At 36.2% G+C, this 15,742-nt stretch overlaps 1 protein-coding gene across 1 annotated transcript; it reads right to left on the minus strand.

The window, feature by feature from the left end:
- Positions 1-2,194: 2,194 nt before the first annotated feature.
- On the minus strand, positions 2,195-15,500 carry Tango10 (transport and golgi organization 10). Its single transcript, XM_085945192.1, has 12 exons — positions 15,130-15,500; positions 13,748-13,888; positions 12,539-12,718; positions 11,965-12,084; positions 11,379-11,515; positions 10,597-10,835; positions 9,959-10,141; positions 8,814-8,905; positions 7,357-7,467; positions 4,588-4,802; positions 4,195-4,273; positions 2,195-2,452 (listed from the first exon to the last, which is right to left on the minus strand). The coding sequence occupies exons 1-12, from the start codon at positions 15,226-15,228 to the stop codon at positions 2,390-2,392; spliced, it is 1,659 nt and encodes a 552-aa protein (XP_085801318.1). The 5' UTR covers positions 15,229-15,500; the 3' UTR covers positions 2,195-2,389.
- Between the last annotated feature and the right edge of the window lie 242 nt (positions 15,501-15,742).

Here is a 15,742-nt window from a genome sequence, read left to right on the forward strand (position 1 = left end):
CGTCGCTTTGTGACTGTAGATGAAACATGGATACACCACTATACTCCCGAGACGAAAGAACAGTCAAAGCAGTGGATTGCGAAAGGTGAACCATGTCCAAAGAAGGCGAAAACCGTAAAATCAGCTGGTAAGGTTATGGCTACTGTGTTTTGGGATGCACGTGGAATTATTTTCGTTGACTATTTGGAAAAAGGAAAAACAATAACAGGGGATTATTATGCATTTTTATTGGACCAGCTAAAAAACGAAATTGAAGAAAAACGGCCTCATTTAAACAGGAAAAAAATCCTCTTTCATCAGGACAATGCCCGTGTTCACACATGTTTACGATCAATGGCTAAAATTGAAGAATTGAAGTTCGAATTGGTCGACCACCCACCGTATTCGCCAGATTTAGCCCCCAGTGACTTTTTCCTTTTCCCAAACTTAAAAAAATGGCTAAGTGGACAACGTTTTTTTTCAAATGAAGAAGTCATCGATCGGACAAATGCTTATTTTGAGGACCTTCCGAAAACTTATTTTTCTGACGGTTTAAAAAAATTGAGAAACGTCTAACCAAGTGTATTGAGCTCCAAGGAGATTATGTTGAGAAATAAAAAAAAAATACAAAAATAAAAACTGTTTTAATGCTTTTTTCTAAGGAATTATTGACCCACCCTCGTAGCATACAATTTTCAATTAAATGAATTTTAAAATATACATATTAATATATAATTAATTCCAAAACTACTGCAATTAAAATGTAGAAAATTGAAAGTAATGTCACAATATAGACAGACATTAAAGCCACATTTACATTATCTGACTTAGTTATTGATAAAATTAAGTAAAACACATTGAACATACAAATATATTACGTACTTGACCAGAACAAACATCTTAAACGAACCATACAATAATAATTGCCAATACATTATGTAATAAGAAACTTTATACCGTGAACAAATTTACAATCCATATCATCATCATCAACCTGGAACAATCCACTACTGGATGAAGGCCTCTCCAGGTTGATTCCACATTGTGTTTCCATGTTCTTCTGCAGAACTTGTGTTAATTATTTAGTCAAAACAATTATTTTAAATATAAAAATTGAATTAATATGTGAGGGGTGTATTTTCAAAGTGAACTTATTCCACTACTTGATGAAAATGAGTTATGAATGCCAGAATTTAAAGGATAAAATTTTGAACAAGTATTTTTTGTATAGAAGAACCAAATAGCGTTCAATCCATAAAAAAATCAACTTCAAAATCGTGTTAGTTAGAAAAGTAACTTATTCCAATACAAAAAAACATTGTAACATCAATGCCGTAAACAGTTTTTTGCTTTTGCCAAAAATTTGTTGAAGTGGAATAAGTTCACTTTGCAAATACACGCCTCATGTGACTTCTCTGTACATCTCATGTACTCTGAACGTATGAATACGACGTGGCGTCTCAAATCCACTGTAAATATTTGCTCTTGAAGCTCAGCATACAGATGCATCTTACAAATAGCAAAAAACTGTACAAAAGTACCAACCAAATGCAAGCACTTAATTCTGACAGTACTGCAACACGTTGACTTTGTCAATGTGATTTTGTTGGCAATCAGAAAACACGTCATGTAACTTATTGTACCGTCACATACAACATTGGTGCAATATTATTGTTTGAAAAAAAAATCTGTCGGTGCATGCAACATAGTTGAAAGCACTCAGTATGAATGTTGCTACAGTATTTCAAAGAGGTCACGCACAAAATCCATAGAATTTACAGTGCGTAAGTTGATGTTGCTCAACCTGTCAGATCGTACAGAGAGAAATATTGCATTAGTATATCCTTGCATTAGTATATTTCTAGTTGAAAAATGTACTCAATATTTCCGCCGATTTCTAATTTGGTAGGTTGATGAATGCAACTTTGTTGGGATAATTTTGTTGTCAAGTCGAATATCAGTGTTGCAGTGCACCTTGATCTTTTTCAATAATTAACATCTACGTGTATATGATGTTTTCTCCCTCTCACTCAAACAGGAATTGATCGAATGTAGCTATAGGCGTAGTATCGAAATGTTCCCTACAGAATCCATTACGGTTACATATTTTAAATTCAAAATAACGGTGAATATATTTTTCGAATCTCCCGTGCCCAAATTACAATAGATAAAGTTTTAAATTGGAATAGTTTGTTGGAATTTATAATATTTTTTTACAATATATTAATAACAGTCTTCTCTTGATTTTTTGTAAAACAATATTAATTATCGTAACACTAGTAACACTAGTGACACTCCAAGTTAACGATTTTTTTTTTTACAAACACTTAACAACAACTAGTCTTTCCCACTGTTATCATAATGGTCGGCCATATTTGACGTGTCACGCTACGAGTCTTCGGAACAGCTATCATGTCAGGGCGACGTCGTACAGACACGTTACTTTTGAGAGCGGAATGATGACAACTTGCATCTGGAAATAAAAACAATATCGCATTATCACTAGATATATCAGCGAAGGAACAAATGACTAACAATCTATGGAAATACAGAGCAATAAACTCTGTAGAATTCATGGTGGAGCCACAGTTGATATGGTTTAATCACAAGTAAACAGAATCTGACAGCGGAATGACGTATTAGATTCATTATGTATGTATTGTAGTTCCATTTTTGTCTGTTTTACAGATAAGTTTGTGGGACCATATTGAAGATGATAATGTATCGGTGAGGGTTGTAAACCGATGCATTAATATGATAGGGATGATTTGACTTAATCATGCCCAGTATATTTTTACAAAATTTCAAATTTCGTAGGATTTTGTATGAAGGTTCGAAAAACATCCAACAGAGCCTTCCTGGTGAAGAAGTGAATCAACTACCTGCCTAAACCTTTGTTAGTCAGCCACTCGCTTACAAATTACTTAGAATGCTCTCGCCCAAGTAGAGATATTTTAAAATGTGAGTGAATAAAGTAAATTATGTTCGATCCTACGTGGAGCAAATTCGCAAATTGGAGGTTGTATTAACAGATTTCTGTCTTTACGAAATTCACTAGAAATCGATGTTAGCCATTTTCTTAACCTATAATGTCCATGCTCTGGGTCCGGATTTGCCAAATCCCGGGATTCAAGACCCATGTTACTGCTCAGCCATCATGAGCGCTAAAATGTATACGATGCCAATTTTGTTATCCGGAGGCATGGGGAAATACATATCATTGTGTTTAAAATGTATAAATGGATTTTTATAATGTTCCTGTAATATATAAATTCTTTACCTAAACTAAAACGCTATGACAACGCGAAACTTCTGTTTTTTTTTTAATACACTCAACTCCCACAATGAAATGTCGTTTGATCCTGTGTCGTTCATTTGAAGTAACCCTAAGGCCTTCCGCTCGAGAGAATACTCAAAAAAGATGAGACTGAAACTAATATTCCAGCCAGTATCTAGCTAATATATGTCAATGGCAGTTGACTGGAATCTCTCAGTTCGTGACTAAACTGAAGAGATGCGACATGCTACTCTCCCAGTCTCTCAGTTTCCAGTCCCCCATAAAACAGTGGTGCCAATATCGGTAGATTAGGTGAAAAATCATATTTTCTCACCAAAATTGATAGCACTGAACTGAACTCAACAAGCAAAGTCATGACGTCAAAAGTTAAAGATGGGCGAACCGATTTACACTAAAAGTACCCGCCTGTATACTAATGACATGCCAAAATATTCCCGTAAAGATATTACGGGAAAAGCTTGGAATGAAGTATGAAAGACAATGGGTTGGACAGTTTGAGGTTATGAGATTATTATTTCAAGTTGGTTTCAGTAGTGCCGTGTGTAAAGCATCAGTCATTGGCTAGTTTATGAGTTCTATCAGCAACCAGTTCGCCAGATTTTAGTTTCTCCATGAGCGAAAAGCTACGGTCATTATGTTGGCATGCTAACAGCTACATCTGCCATTATATGCAACTTAACTTGATTTATTGATGACAGGATTTTACATTTTTTTAAAAGATAGAATAGTCTGTTTAAGAGCAGCTGTAAAGAGCATTGCACTGATCTTATGTTTTTGAAATTGAATTTAGAATTTAAGTTATACATTATGAATGCGTCTAGCAGAGACGTCCACATCAGGATGGCTCGTGATCACAAGGGAGTGAATATTTTGCGGGGTTTGTAAGGATATGTTTCTAATATTGAATGTTCACTTACTTTCAATTGATCTCTGTTTGGTCCAACTAGATTCGGTGGCGGATCTGGTCCCGTACATTGGATACACTTTTTGTTGCCACTGAAAGAAATATTATGCAACATTTAAAAATAACTGAAAAACTGCAATTAAAAGACACATTCAGGATAACCGCTAATATAATATTATGAACAACTTTTAAAACAATCTGATGACTGTTGATGGCATTATAATTGCATAGAGTAAATTCAGAAAATCTTGTGCAATTTTCAGTCTAAGAGCGCTGATGAGCAGGTATTAAAAGGCCAATAATTAAAATTTGTTGTAATTATTATGTCACCTCGTAGCATGCGCGAACGGGGCGTAAACCCAAGTCAAAATTATGTATGATCAAGTTTACTATTTATGGCACTGACCATGGTGCATTATGCCGTGCTGTACACGACTTGTTGGCATTCTGCATCTGCGGCTGTCCTAGAGAGGGCGAGTAGATGGGAGTGTTCAGCTCGTCGAAGTCCAGCACGTCGTCAATGTTGAGCACGCGTTGCCCGTGCGAGAAGTGGAACACCCGCTCCTTGACTATCGTCACATACTCAATGCCCCACTGTAGACCCGATATCAGAATGCCAATCTGGAATGTGCCAACATTCTCCATGTTATATTATCTTATCTGTAAAGTATCGGAGCTGAGAACTGTAGCGACATCTATGTAAATATTATTTCACTAGCGATAGCCTGCTTCTTCGTCTGCGTGAAATAGATAAACAGAATAAAGAAATAGACTGATACAATGAGAGACAACAGTTGAATCAAGGAATGCGCTTTTATCCACACCTTACCTTAATCCTTACAGCGCTGACGGCACACTTGTTGTGTCGGCATTATTTGGCTGTTAGTTATAATTAGCATGTTATTTAAATGTGGTAATTAAATGTTCCGCGGTGAATGGGTTAACACTCTGCGGCTACTATCGGACAACTTACTCGTGATGAATTGTTACGAGTAGGTTATTAATAGGTTGTTTGGATGTAGGTGTCCACTAGAGGTGGGAAAACTGATCGATTTTGAAGACTAAGTATACTTACTACCAATATAAAAAAATACTTAGTATCGAAACTTGTTCCAAAATACTTACTAGTATTTGAAATATCGGCTTCAATAGAATTGCTAAAAAGACACTGAGGTCGGCTTTTCGAAATGTCACATTTATTATAAAATGCACAATAAAAAACACATTTTAAATTTATGAGTTGTTTTTATGTTAAGTTATAATATTCTTTTAACATAAAATGATTATACAATGATTTATTTTTATTTTAAAAATGTTTTGAGCGGTCATAACAAGCTTGTGCTGTCACCTCACCACATTCCCGAGGGAATGTGCTGCTACACAAAATTTATGACCTATTGTTCATACATAAGATTATGTCATTCACTTGCATAGACTAATTAATTAAAATATACTTGTATTGTGTAAGTGCTATCTCACTCGCACGCATTTAACGTCAATAGTATTGAAAGTCTACCAACCAGCGAGCGACTCCCGATGATATCATCGCATGCATTCGAACAAGTTTATTGGGCCACACGTACTGAGTATGGGTATTTTCATCTGAGACTTGAGTACATAAACTGGTGACAGTATTTCCAACTCACCTCTAGAGTCCACCCCTCACCACTCCATCTTCGCTATCTGAATACTTCCTAACCTAACCTAACCGTGATAAATTGTTGCAAATACATTATTCAACAACGTGTGAATGTAGACACGCGACTCTCTACCTGCACCCCACCTTTAATTTAATGTATTAATTTGAATTGATTTACAAAAATTATACCTAGCAGGTTCTTGGTTCTTCTCAGATCGACACCTCCTATGTAAAAGGTAGAAACTATGTTTTTAGCTATTTTAACTTCATTGGCTTTATCAAATAATTTTTAAGATAATAAAACGATGTATCAAAAAAAAAAAAAAATCAATCAATATTTTATAGGCATAACCAGTGGGGGCTCGTGGATAAGATATTTTGGGGTGCTGCAGTTGATTAAAAATAAATGTTTATTTGGATTATACTTTACTATTAACATCAAAATTAAATATTAATAATTAAAATAAAGAACTTTGTATAAATTGCTTGCAGAAATAAATTTTAACAATGTTAATAAATCATTATAGCTATATTTCTTTCCTCGTTGCGGCGCCGGGCACGCGTGCTCACGTGCGACATAGAAATACTGAAATCGGACTGTCTGAACGGCAGTACTAATTAGGCTTCCAGCTGCGAGCACCGTTGCCCACGCCCCTCCTTCGCCCACTCAAGAATATTGTATTGAAATCGGTACTGTGCAAAATCATGTACCTACCGCGGTGTATGATAATATCATTAGCCATTGGATGTATCGGTGCGCGGGCGAGCTTATTACACGCTTAAATAATATTGATATTTTCATATAATATACATAAATTTATGTATATTATAATATTACATTTTTCTCAATTTGCTTTGGGGTGCTGCAGTTCCGCAGTGCATATGGACGAGTCGCCACTGGGCATAACTAAAAAATTATGATTCCAACATTTAAATTAACGTTGTGGTGTCATTATTGAAATCGTACCACTGAAATGTTACCATTTTGCAGTTCCCACCTTATATGTAGGGGGCATCGAGATAGTCACCAGGAATTATTCGTAAGACACTTGTTTTGGTAGCATAATGCTTAAGGTGATACATCAGTGAAACGGCAAATAATTTTCAACTATAGGTGCGATGAAATTTTGGACTCGCTGCCATTCGGAGAGAGAACGTCGAGCTGGAAACACGTCAATTTGTTTCGTGATGGCGACGGGCGTATTAATTCTTAAATCGTGTAAAGATGACTAAAATCGTTACCCATTTACTTTAAAAAGAAAACATGTCAACGAATATATTATTATTGTTACTGATAGAACAATAAACAGAACATTCAATGGACACATGTTGGATTTATATGACAAATTATATTTCGTTTGACATGCGTCATTTGCACCCGCGAGCCGCAATCCGCGCATCGCCTAGCCACGACCTTTTTAGACCGTGCCTCAACTGAGGTATAGCCTTAAGAACACACATGGATTGTGGAATAATGTGTGTTCGAATCCTACTCATAATATTAAAATTGAACATTTGTAAATTAAATTGATATACCTTCACTCTCATATGAGGATCATCTTCCATATAATACTTTTGGAATTGAGGCTGCGGAGGATCTCGGCATGTGATGGCTAACCGAACTTTCCGCAAAACGACTTCCGGCACCTACAAATTAATCAACAACATTTTTAAGGGCCAGAGTGCAGAGTGAAGGTCGAAAATGAAGAATTTGGGGTATCTTTGGCGAGCTTAACCTAGATGATCTGTAGACATAATAGATATAATATGTCATTATGATACTTTGTCTTTTCTCATTTTGAAAATTAACATTAATTAATGACCACATAAAATATATTAATACCATAGAAGAGTATTGTTGTAAGCGTCATTGTGTTGAAAATGATAATTAAGTTATGTTTGGTACAGATTAGATTTTTCCACGGTTATTTTTGGTACTTTTTCAAATTATTATTGAACCTTCCAACCACACGGCAGGAAAACCTCCTTCTATGAAGATGAAACATTTATATATTATGTATTAAAGTGAAGCTGACAATAAGGTTAGTAAAGCTAATGATTAAATTATTTGCAAGTCATTTTGAATAATCAAAGCAAGACATCAACAGCAGGTCACTAGTTTCTTAGCAGTACACTCAATGCTGCACACATAGATAATATTAATTTTTCTATTATTGCCAATACAACCATATTAAAAAGGTTCTGGAATTGCAATATAAAATAAGGGTCGTATGCATGAGATTCCCAAAAACCTTATAGGCTATATACTGCATGTTTGTATGCATGAGTACAAACGTAATTCGTTGTTCAGTGACGTCATCATGTGTCGTGGTGTCCGTATAATGGCAATCTTATAAAATTTCATTCCACGATCAATAATTCAAAATTTCTAAATTGTAAATGTGTCTGAAAGTGTGCGAACGGTACCATATAAATTTAATAATTATAAATGAATAGTTATTATGAACTTTGCAACAGTTATCTTACAATAATTAACTAGGTAGGTAGGTACCATAATATTTTGAAGAATGCAGAATGCTTCCAATTGCATATTTTAATGCCAGATACAGCAGTAGGTACCTATTTTTGCGGTCGTTTAGCGGAGATATTGTATCGTAATCTTACGTAAATCCATCTTATCTCTCCATGAGAAATATTGCGCTTTGTAAGCGAAATAGGTACGAGACTTTGTATCAGTTACCTACTAAAATGACAGATGAAGCAGCCGTTTTGAATGGCATGTGACGTCAGATTGCTTACGTCACAAACAGTGCTATACGCTATATGATGGAAAATCGGTTAAATAGCTTATAAAGAATTTGGGAATCTCATACATACGGCCCTAAGTTTACAACTTTACTCTATTTTAAGACTAGACTTACAGAACCAGAATTGAAACCATATAAATATGCATGCATTGAACATCATCACACCATACGCATTTCTTACGGGACAAACGTAACAAAATATTAATGTGTTGATTTCATGCAAACCTCAAACGAGCTCTCCCACGAAATCAGCAGCGACTTCTTGAACCAAACTCCTTTGGGATAAACGTCCACCATCCATTCGCAAGTCTTGTCTCCTAAAGTAAATCATGGGAATGTAACTTACATACTTATTATATTACCAACAATGAAATACATCTTGAAAAATAATGGATACATATATGTGAGAAATGGGTTTTATATTATATCGTTGTTGTACATTTCAACACAATTCATTCACCCGGTCGTATAAACGCATGATGTAGATTGTAAAAATTTAAACAGAAACAAAACCAGTTACCGGCAGAAAATCATAATAGATTATTGGGTTTCCTTAGGTTGTATTGTATGAATACCAAAATGCAAAATATAGAAAACTTCAATTGGGCCGCAAAGTTTTCATTTGGGCCGCAAGTTGGGCGTGCCTGGTTTAAGTGGTTTATTAATGACCTAAGCGTAAACCAATGCAAACTGAAAACTGTATATGGGGCGGAATCGCTCTCAGCACGGTTTGAAAGACATACGGTTCATAATAATGCTGCAATAAATAAAAAAATATAGTTATAAATTTAATGTAATCCACATTCGTGAAGTGAGTGATACACATATGAACAACAATAACAAGTTGAGCGATGTCTTAAAAAATGCAGGCAGTGCGTTGCACTTGCATGGTATTAGAGAAGCCGCCACTGATTTCCACAACTTATCCACCCTATCAAGCATTGTTACTACACACATAAAACCCATGTACATTGAGTTATTACTCTCTTGAGTTATTTACCTTTTATATCATGTACCTATACTTTGAGATTCATTAATAAACCAACACTGAAGATTAACACCATTCGAGTCTTAATACTGACAAACACCTTTTATTGTACAATGTAAAAGATCGGAGCATGTTGGAAAGGATTTTTGTTTCGGACACATAACAGAACAAAGTCCTCTCGAGCCGTGTATTCCCATGTTTGGAACATCTGACTGTTCCCGAATTTTAAAAGAATTTATTGAATTTCAAGTCACCAAAATCACTGAAAATGGATTTAAGTACCCTCGGTCGATAGTACACTGAAAATAGTTGAAGGATAGATGCTTATATTTTATTATAGATATAAAGCACCAAAGTTGGTAAAAACTGCTAGTAAATGCACCTGCATATTCATCGAATGTCAAATGCGAGGAGAAGACAAATGTCCTGGTGTGGTAGCACTGCAGGGAATGGAAGTTCTCGATCATTAGCATGGAGCACCATCTATCGTCGGTGTAGAGGCGCGGCGTGAACAAATACTTTCCCTCGTCTGTTGCAAACACCTCGTTTATCCGGGAAGTGTGACCTGGAACGTATTCATAGATACTCTCAGTTTCAAGTCCTGATAAAACAATGTCAAGATGGCAGATCATGCAGCCTGAGAAAGTGAAGAAGCGACATTGGACCTGGATCGGCCATGTGCTATAGATGCCTCAAGGGAGTCTCAACTTGGCCTGCCAGATTGCGGTGTCCTGGAAAGCCACAACGAAATACTATCCACAGGATATATATTATGGCAAAGCTACGCCATGATGGCTAGACCAAGAAAAATGTAAGAAAACTGGTGAGTGAGGAATTTAGTCACTATTTCCATGCGACTTTGCGACATGCGATCGTTGAAAACCAGTGAGCACAGTAGGTTATATTTTTATACTACATTTAGTGAGTACTCGCACCTCCAAGTCTATGCTGTCGCCATGCCACTCTTTGTGGACTTTTTGCTTAAATATGATCTATGTAAGAATTTCAATTGATTGTTACCTGAATGAAAACTCATCCCTAAAGCCATCCGTTCTACGAAATACTCCTTATAGTTTTGTGTGAGAGGGTTGAGAAGGAGTTCGGCCAGCTGTCGGGGGGACATCATGGGGAAGCGGACGTGCGCCATGGTGCTCAGCACCAGATAGTCCATGTGGCTCTTGATATCGTCATCTGTCAGTCCTCGCTCGGAATCCTCCAGTAGTCTGTTCTTCTGATGCTCAAGCCATTGGACCACAGACCTAAAAGTGGATTAGCACTTCTATCAGACAATATCTAACAACCTAAGATGTTAGAACATGGGCAACTAATCTTTTTAGAATCGCGGCAACCTTTCATAATAGCCCGTGACCCCATGCTACATATAGATACATAAAAAGACATTTTTAATACGGTGAAGAAAACAATTAAAAATAATCATAAAACAAATTTTTACATACGAATTATCAATCATCACATTTTGTCTATGCTGCATGTGAATTCTAAATTATTACAATGTTTAAGTTACTGTTTTTTTTATTATTGTCAAACCCTGATTTTACATTTTTGAAGGGACTGACAAAAGAATGGAAATAAAAGGAATAAAAAAAATATAAAATATTTAAAAAAAAAATCATACAAATTGGTTTGGAGCATATTATGTCAATAATAATATGTTCTTTCACCTTTTCGAGAAAGTTCCTTTTTTCTTGAACACCTCGATATGTATATGTACCAACATTTTTTTAGTCAGTTTCTTCTAAAACGTAACATCGGGGTTTCACTATATATTCTGATAAGCTTACTTGTAGAGTGACATCTCATTATGAACAACCAAATCGTTTCGATTGAGAAAGCTAATGAAGACATCGGGTTCAAAGTTTCCAAAATCACTCGTCCCCGCTACTGTTTCAAAGTTCCACTTCACAAACTTCTGACATTCCTGAAAAATAAAAACACAAATTCATAAATGCTAATCTGACATTTTGGTAATAAAAAAATTCGGCATATGGCTGGGACGTCAGCATCCAGTTGGCTTGAAGAACAGACAAGCTCTTGAGGTATCACTCTCGGTTTTTATGAGAATCTGTTCAGTCAGGTGCCTGATCTCCTCGTTACTCCCAATGTTATATCATCACAGTGTGTCCGCCAGAATGCAAGCGTCGAACAGGCAGCATTTGATTTCAGCTGAGTACAGTCGTGAATTCCAAACATTCCAGATCAAGTTGAAAATTGCTCCAACTATTACCAATCAAGCTCGCTTTACCGAGTGCCATCTCCTGTGATGTACATTTGTCCCTAGCGTCCATACCAAACATTAGTTCCATAAATAAATGTTCGTCACTCTGTTGCGATTTTGTTTCACCAATCTTTCGTTTGATGGTAATATACCTTAGCGACCTCGGCATGTCCGCATGCCATTGTGTACTGCAGCCACTCCACCAGATGTCCCTGCTGTACAGCGTGAGCGACGTGCTGGGACATAAATGAAACGCACACAGCAACCAGATCCTGTAACACGAAAGAAGTGATTAATATCATAATTATCATATTTAAAACGGTAGTATATCTAATAGAAGACTAAAACTTTTACATACCAAGCCAATCTATGACAGTAAATATTATATGTTTTAATTATTATCGCAGCCTATATGAAATACGTCTGAAGTATGGTAAAGTATCTATTCGAATGAATGAAAGGAAGTGACTACAAAAACTCCAAGCTAAACACACAAAGTGCCTTAGGTCTCCAGAGAGATACGGGTTAATATGATAAAGAGAAAAAGCACATCAAATCGTGGGTTTCAGGTACTCTTCGTACACAGTGAAATTCATTAACAGACAACATATTTAGTTACTTTGAAACTAGGTAAACACATGAATATGATTGATCCTGTTGGTTGACCCAAATAATGGAAATATTAAATTATAACTTCATAAATTAATTTTCAGTTGATGACCTTACCGTTATATTGTATTTATCAGCTAAGGAGAGCACAGGCAGCGCCGTATCTTGTGTGATGCGTATGAATCCCGTGTAGAAATACTTCAAGAAGTGCGGAAAGACGGCAGCACACTGTGGAGTCTCCTTAAGGACTATTAATTTCTCGTTCCATTCCGACCACTCGCGGTTCATCAACATCACCTATTAAAGATAAATGAAAACATAATGAAAAACAGATATCTATACTATAATTTGAAGAATATATTTGGATGTTATACAAATCCACACGCGCTGTCGGATTTTGACAAAATTTGGACAGTAGACGGAGGTCGACGTGAAGGAGTGAGTGGTCGGGGTCTCGAATTTCAGATTTAACCCATTGCATCCCGGGGACAGTTTTCCGGTTTTTGCGGAAAAAGGGCGCCGCGTACAGGGCCTTGAAACGCGGAAGTTAATGCTGCAACCAGCGGCGGCTCCTCTAATACCATGCAAGTGCTATGCACTGCCTGCATTTTTGAAGACATCGTTCAACTTTTCATTGTTATTCATATGTATGTCACTCACTTCGCGAAAGTAGAACATGTACCAGTATTATGAACAATACTCCGTTTATGAGCGCAAAGCAATTGCGATCCAAATAGATTTTCAGTTTGCACAGGATTACAATGAGGTCATTGTATACTTCTTAAACGGTGGTCCAATGTTCCTGTAGTAGCGTTTTGTGTAGCATTTTTTAAACATTTTACGCCACTGGCTGCAACCCCCATTTTTTATTGAAAATTTCGCTAGAATGTGTACGCTTAAAAAATATTGGCGTTTATTTCAGCTCAATCGGAGGTCAAGTGGCAAAGTTAGATGCAAATAATTGTGTTACTAGAATCGCTAATTGGCAGGTTGGCACGGGCGACGGGTTACCCGTGCTGCCACATTAGATCGGAATGCTTCACTCACGGACAATTGTATGTAGCGGCATCAAGAGTGGGGGGAGCATTGTAAGTAGTAGGCGGCATACTAGTGGTCCTCAAATGGCTAGATTTAGACAGTCTGAATTTCATAGCATGAGATGTGTAGATGTTAAGAGAGGCTGCATGATCAGCTTTATCTCCTCGTTTCTGACTATACTATACACACCTAAAATCAGACACAAGCATCTGTTTTCGAAACTGAACATATGGTTGGTATGAGCTTCGTAATGTACTGTAACTAGCTAATTCAAATATAAATTAATACCTGGAAAACTTCACTGGTGGCACACAAGATGACTCTATGTGCTGGATAAGTGACTCCTCCGACTACGAGACTGACATCACTCATCAGTTGCTCTGCGTAAAGAGTTGCAATCTTTTCTAAAACACTCCGTGAATTATTCACCTGTAAACCAAACAAATAATCTGTGAAAACATAATGTCAATCAACAGCAATGTGAAAAGGGGCATAAACTGGCATGATTCCGGCACTTGAATTGTATTTTCAAAAGTGACACTCATTGTGTTTTTACCGTAAAGTGTTCAACCAATGTGTGTGCTTTTCCACAAGTCACAAAAAATCAATGCATAAGGAAACAAACTGGATTAATAGCCCGTTTACACATACATAGATTTACTGCTGACAGTACGTATTATCGCAGCCATAACAAGAAAATGCATGTATAAATACGTATTATCGTGCAAGTTGCAAGATTGCATGCATGGATCAAAAAAGTTCTTTTCTTTTGACCATGTCCAATCCTAATAGGATCATATGGGCCTCCACAGAGTGGAGGTTTGTATTAACAGATTTTATTTTTACGAGAAATGGATGTCAGCCACTTGCTCAACCTATTAGGTCCATACTTCTGACTCATGCACAAATTGAAAAACAATATGTGTACTTGCCAGACCCAGGATTCGAACCTGGGACCCTCGACACTATAGACCGGCGCTTAAACCACGCAGCCATCGTGGGTGTACAAAAAATTTGTGTTGGTCACACAAAAAAGTTCAACGGCTTCTAAATTTTCACGTGATAAGATGGAAATTGTGTGATATCTGCACCTGCGCAGTACAAGGAAAGTGTTGAACCTGCCAGAAACAATATTAACTACACCGCGCAGAGCATTTCGACGTTTACCAATTTTCACAACCTATCAAATAGCACCATACAATGACTACAACGCGTCCCATTTACGTTTGAAGAATGAGATTGACGAGACAGTCTACACTTTTGCGTGTAAATAGTTATTGTCGCGATAGTTTAATTTACACACTATGGGTACCAGTAAATCCATGCACGTGTACGTGTGTTATAATGATACAGATACAGCAATTGGCTGTAATATCTCTCGGCTGGACACTAGATGGTAGTTTAGTGGTTTGACTCTTTGCCCGGTAAGCGAAATACATGTTTGAATCCCACTCGGTTCAACTTTATAACATTTTGTGGTTATTACGTATGTCAATAAAGATGGTTTGCATTCTAAGTCTTGAATAAACAAATGCATAATATGAATATTGAGGGTTTGTTTTAACTTCTATTAGAACTACAAAATAGATTGTACATATCCAAGGAAAATACCTCTCAAATAATAAAAATTGATAAAAGTAATAACATAACAAGAAAATGAACACATGAACCTCAATAAAAGGCGGAGCATCAGGATTAGTCGCATCTGGCTTCTTCGATTCAGTATCTGAAGCTGACGAAGGTCCCTGTTCAGGATCTCGACCGCTCATCTTAATTATTATTGTCAAAGATTTATAAAACCTATTTACAGTTCTAACCTCAAATGAAAATTGTATTTATATTTGCATAAAAATGACTAAACTACGCTCATACGATGACTGTATTTCATAATTCAAAATTCTGGAGTCGAATGTTCCTTATTATTTTAAAACAACTTTATCTCAAAAAATATCTATTGATACAAATTATTTCAGTTTTTCTTTTCAATAATTTACAAAAGTGAAAACTGTGGCTGTCAGTTGCATTTTTTTTTTTATTTAATAACATGGCTTACACGGCTAGTTAATTCACGCCTTTCAATGTGTGTATACCTAACTAAAATGTATACATAAACATATTTTTTTGTATTATGGACATCAAAAATTACAAATTAAACCACCTTTATATCACAATTTTATAATCTACTTTTAAATGTATCTCAGTTTAAAGGTTATTTTTTATATTTCAAGTTATTTTTAAATTTACATTCTGCCTGTTCATAAACACAATAATAGGTAAATTTTC

Source organism: Rhyacophila brunnea, unplaced genomic scaffold, assembly GCF_057557595.1.
Source record: "Rhyacophila brunnea isolate RB1 unplaced genomic scaffold, BYU_Rbru_1.0 scaffold_18, whole genome shotgun sequence".
NCBI classification, from domain to species: Eukaryota; Metazoa; Arthropoda; class Insecta; order Trichoptera; family Rhyacophilidae; genus Rhyacophila; species Rhyacophila brunnea.

Coding starts and splice junctions, on each gene's coding strand:
- Tango10 (XM_085945192.1), bottom strand. CDS start 15,228: ATGAGCGGTCGAGATCCTGAACAGGGACCTTCGTCAGCTTCAGATACT. Junction 7,468..8,813: donor CGTGGGAGAGCTCGTTTGAG/GTTTGCATGAAA, acceptor ATTAATTTGTAG/GTGCCGGAAGTCGTTTTGCG. Junction 4,803..7,356: donor ATCCTCATATGAGAGTGAAG/GTATATCAATTT, acceptor GGCACATTCCAG/ATTGGCATTCTGATATCGGG.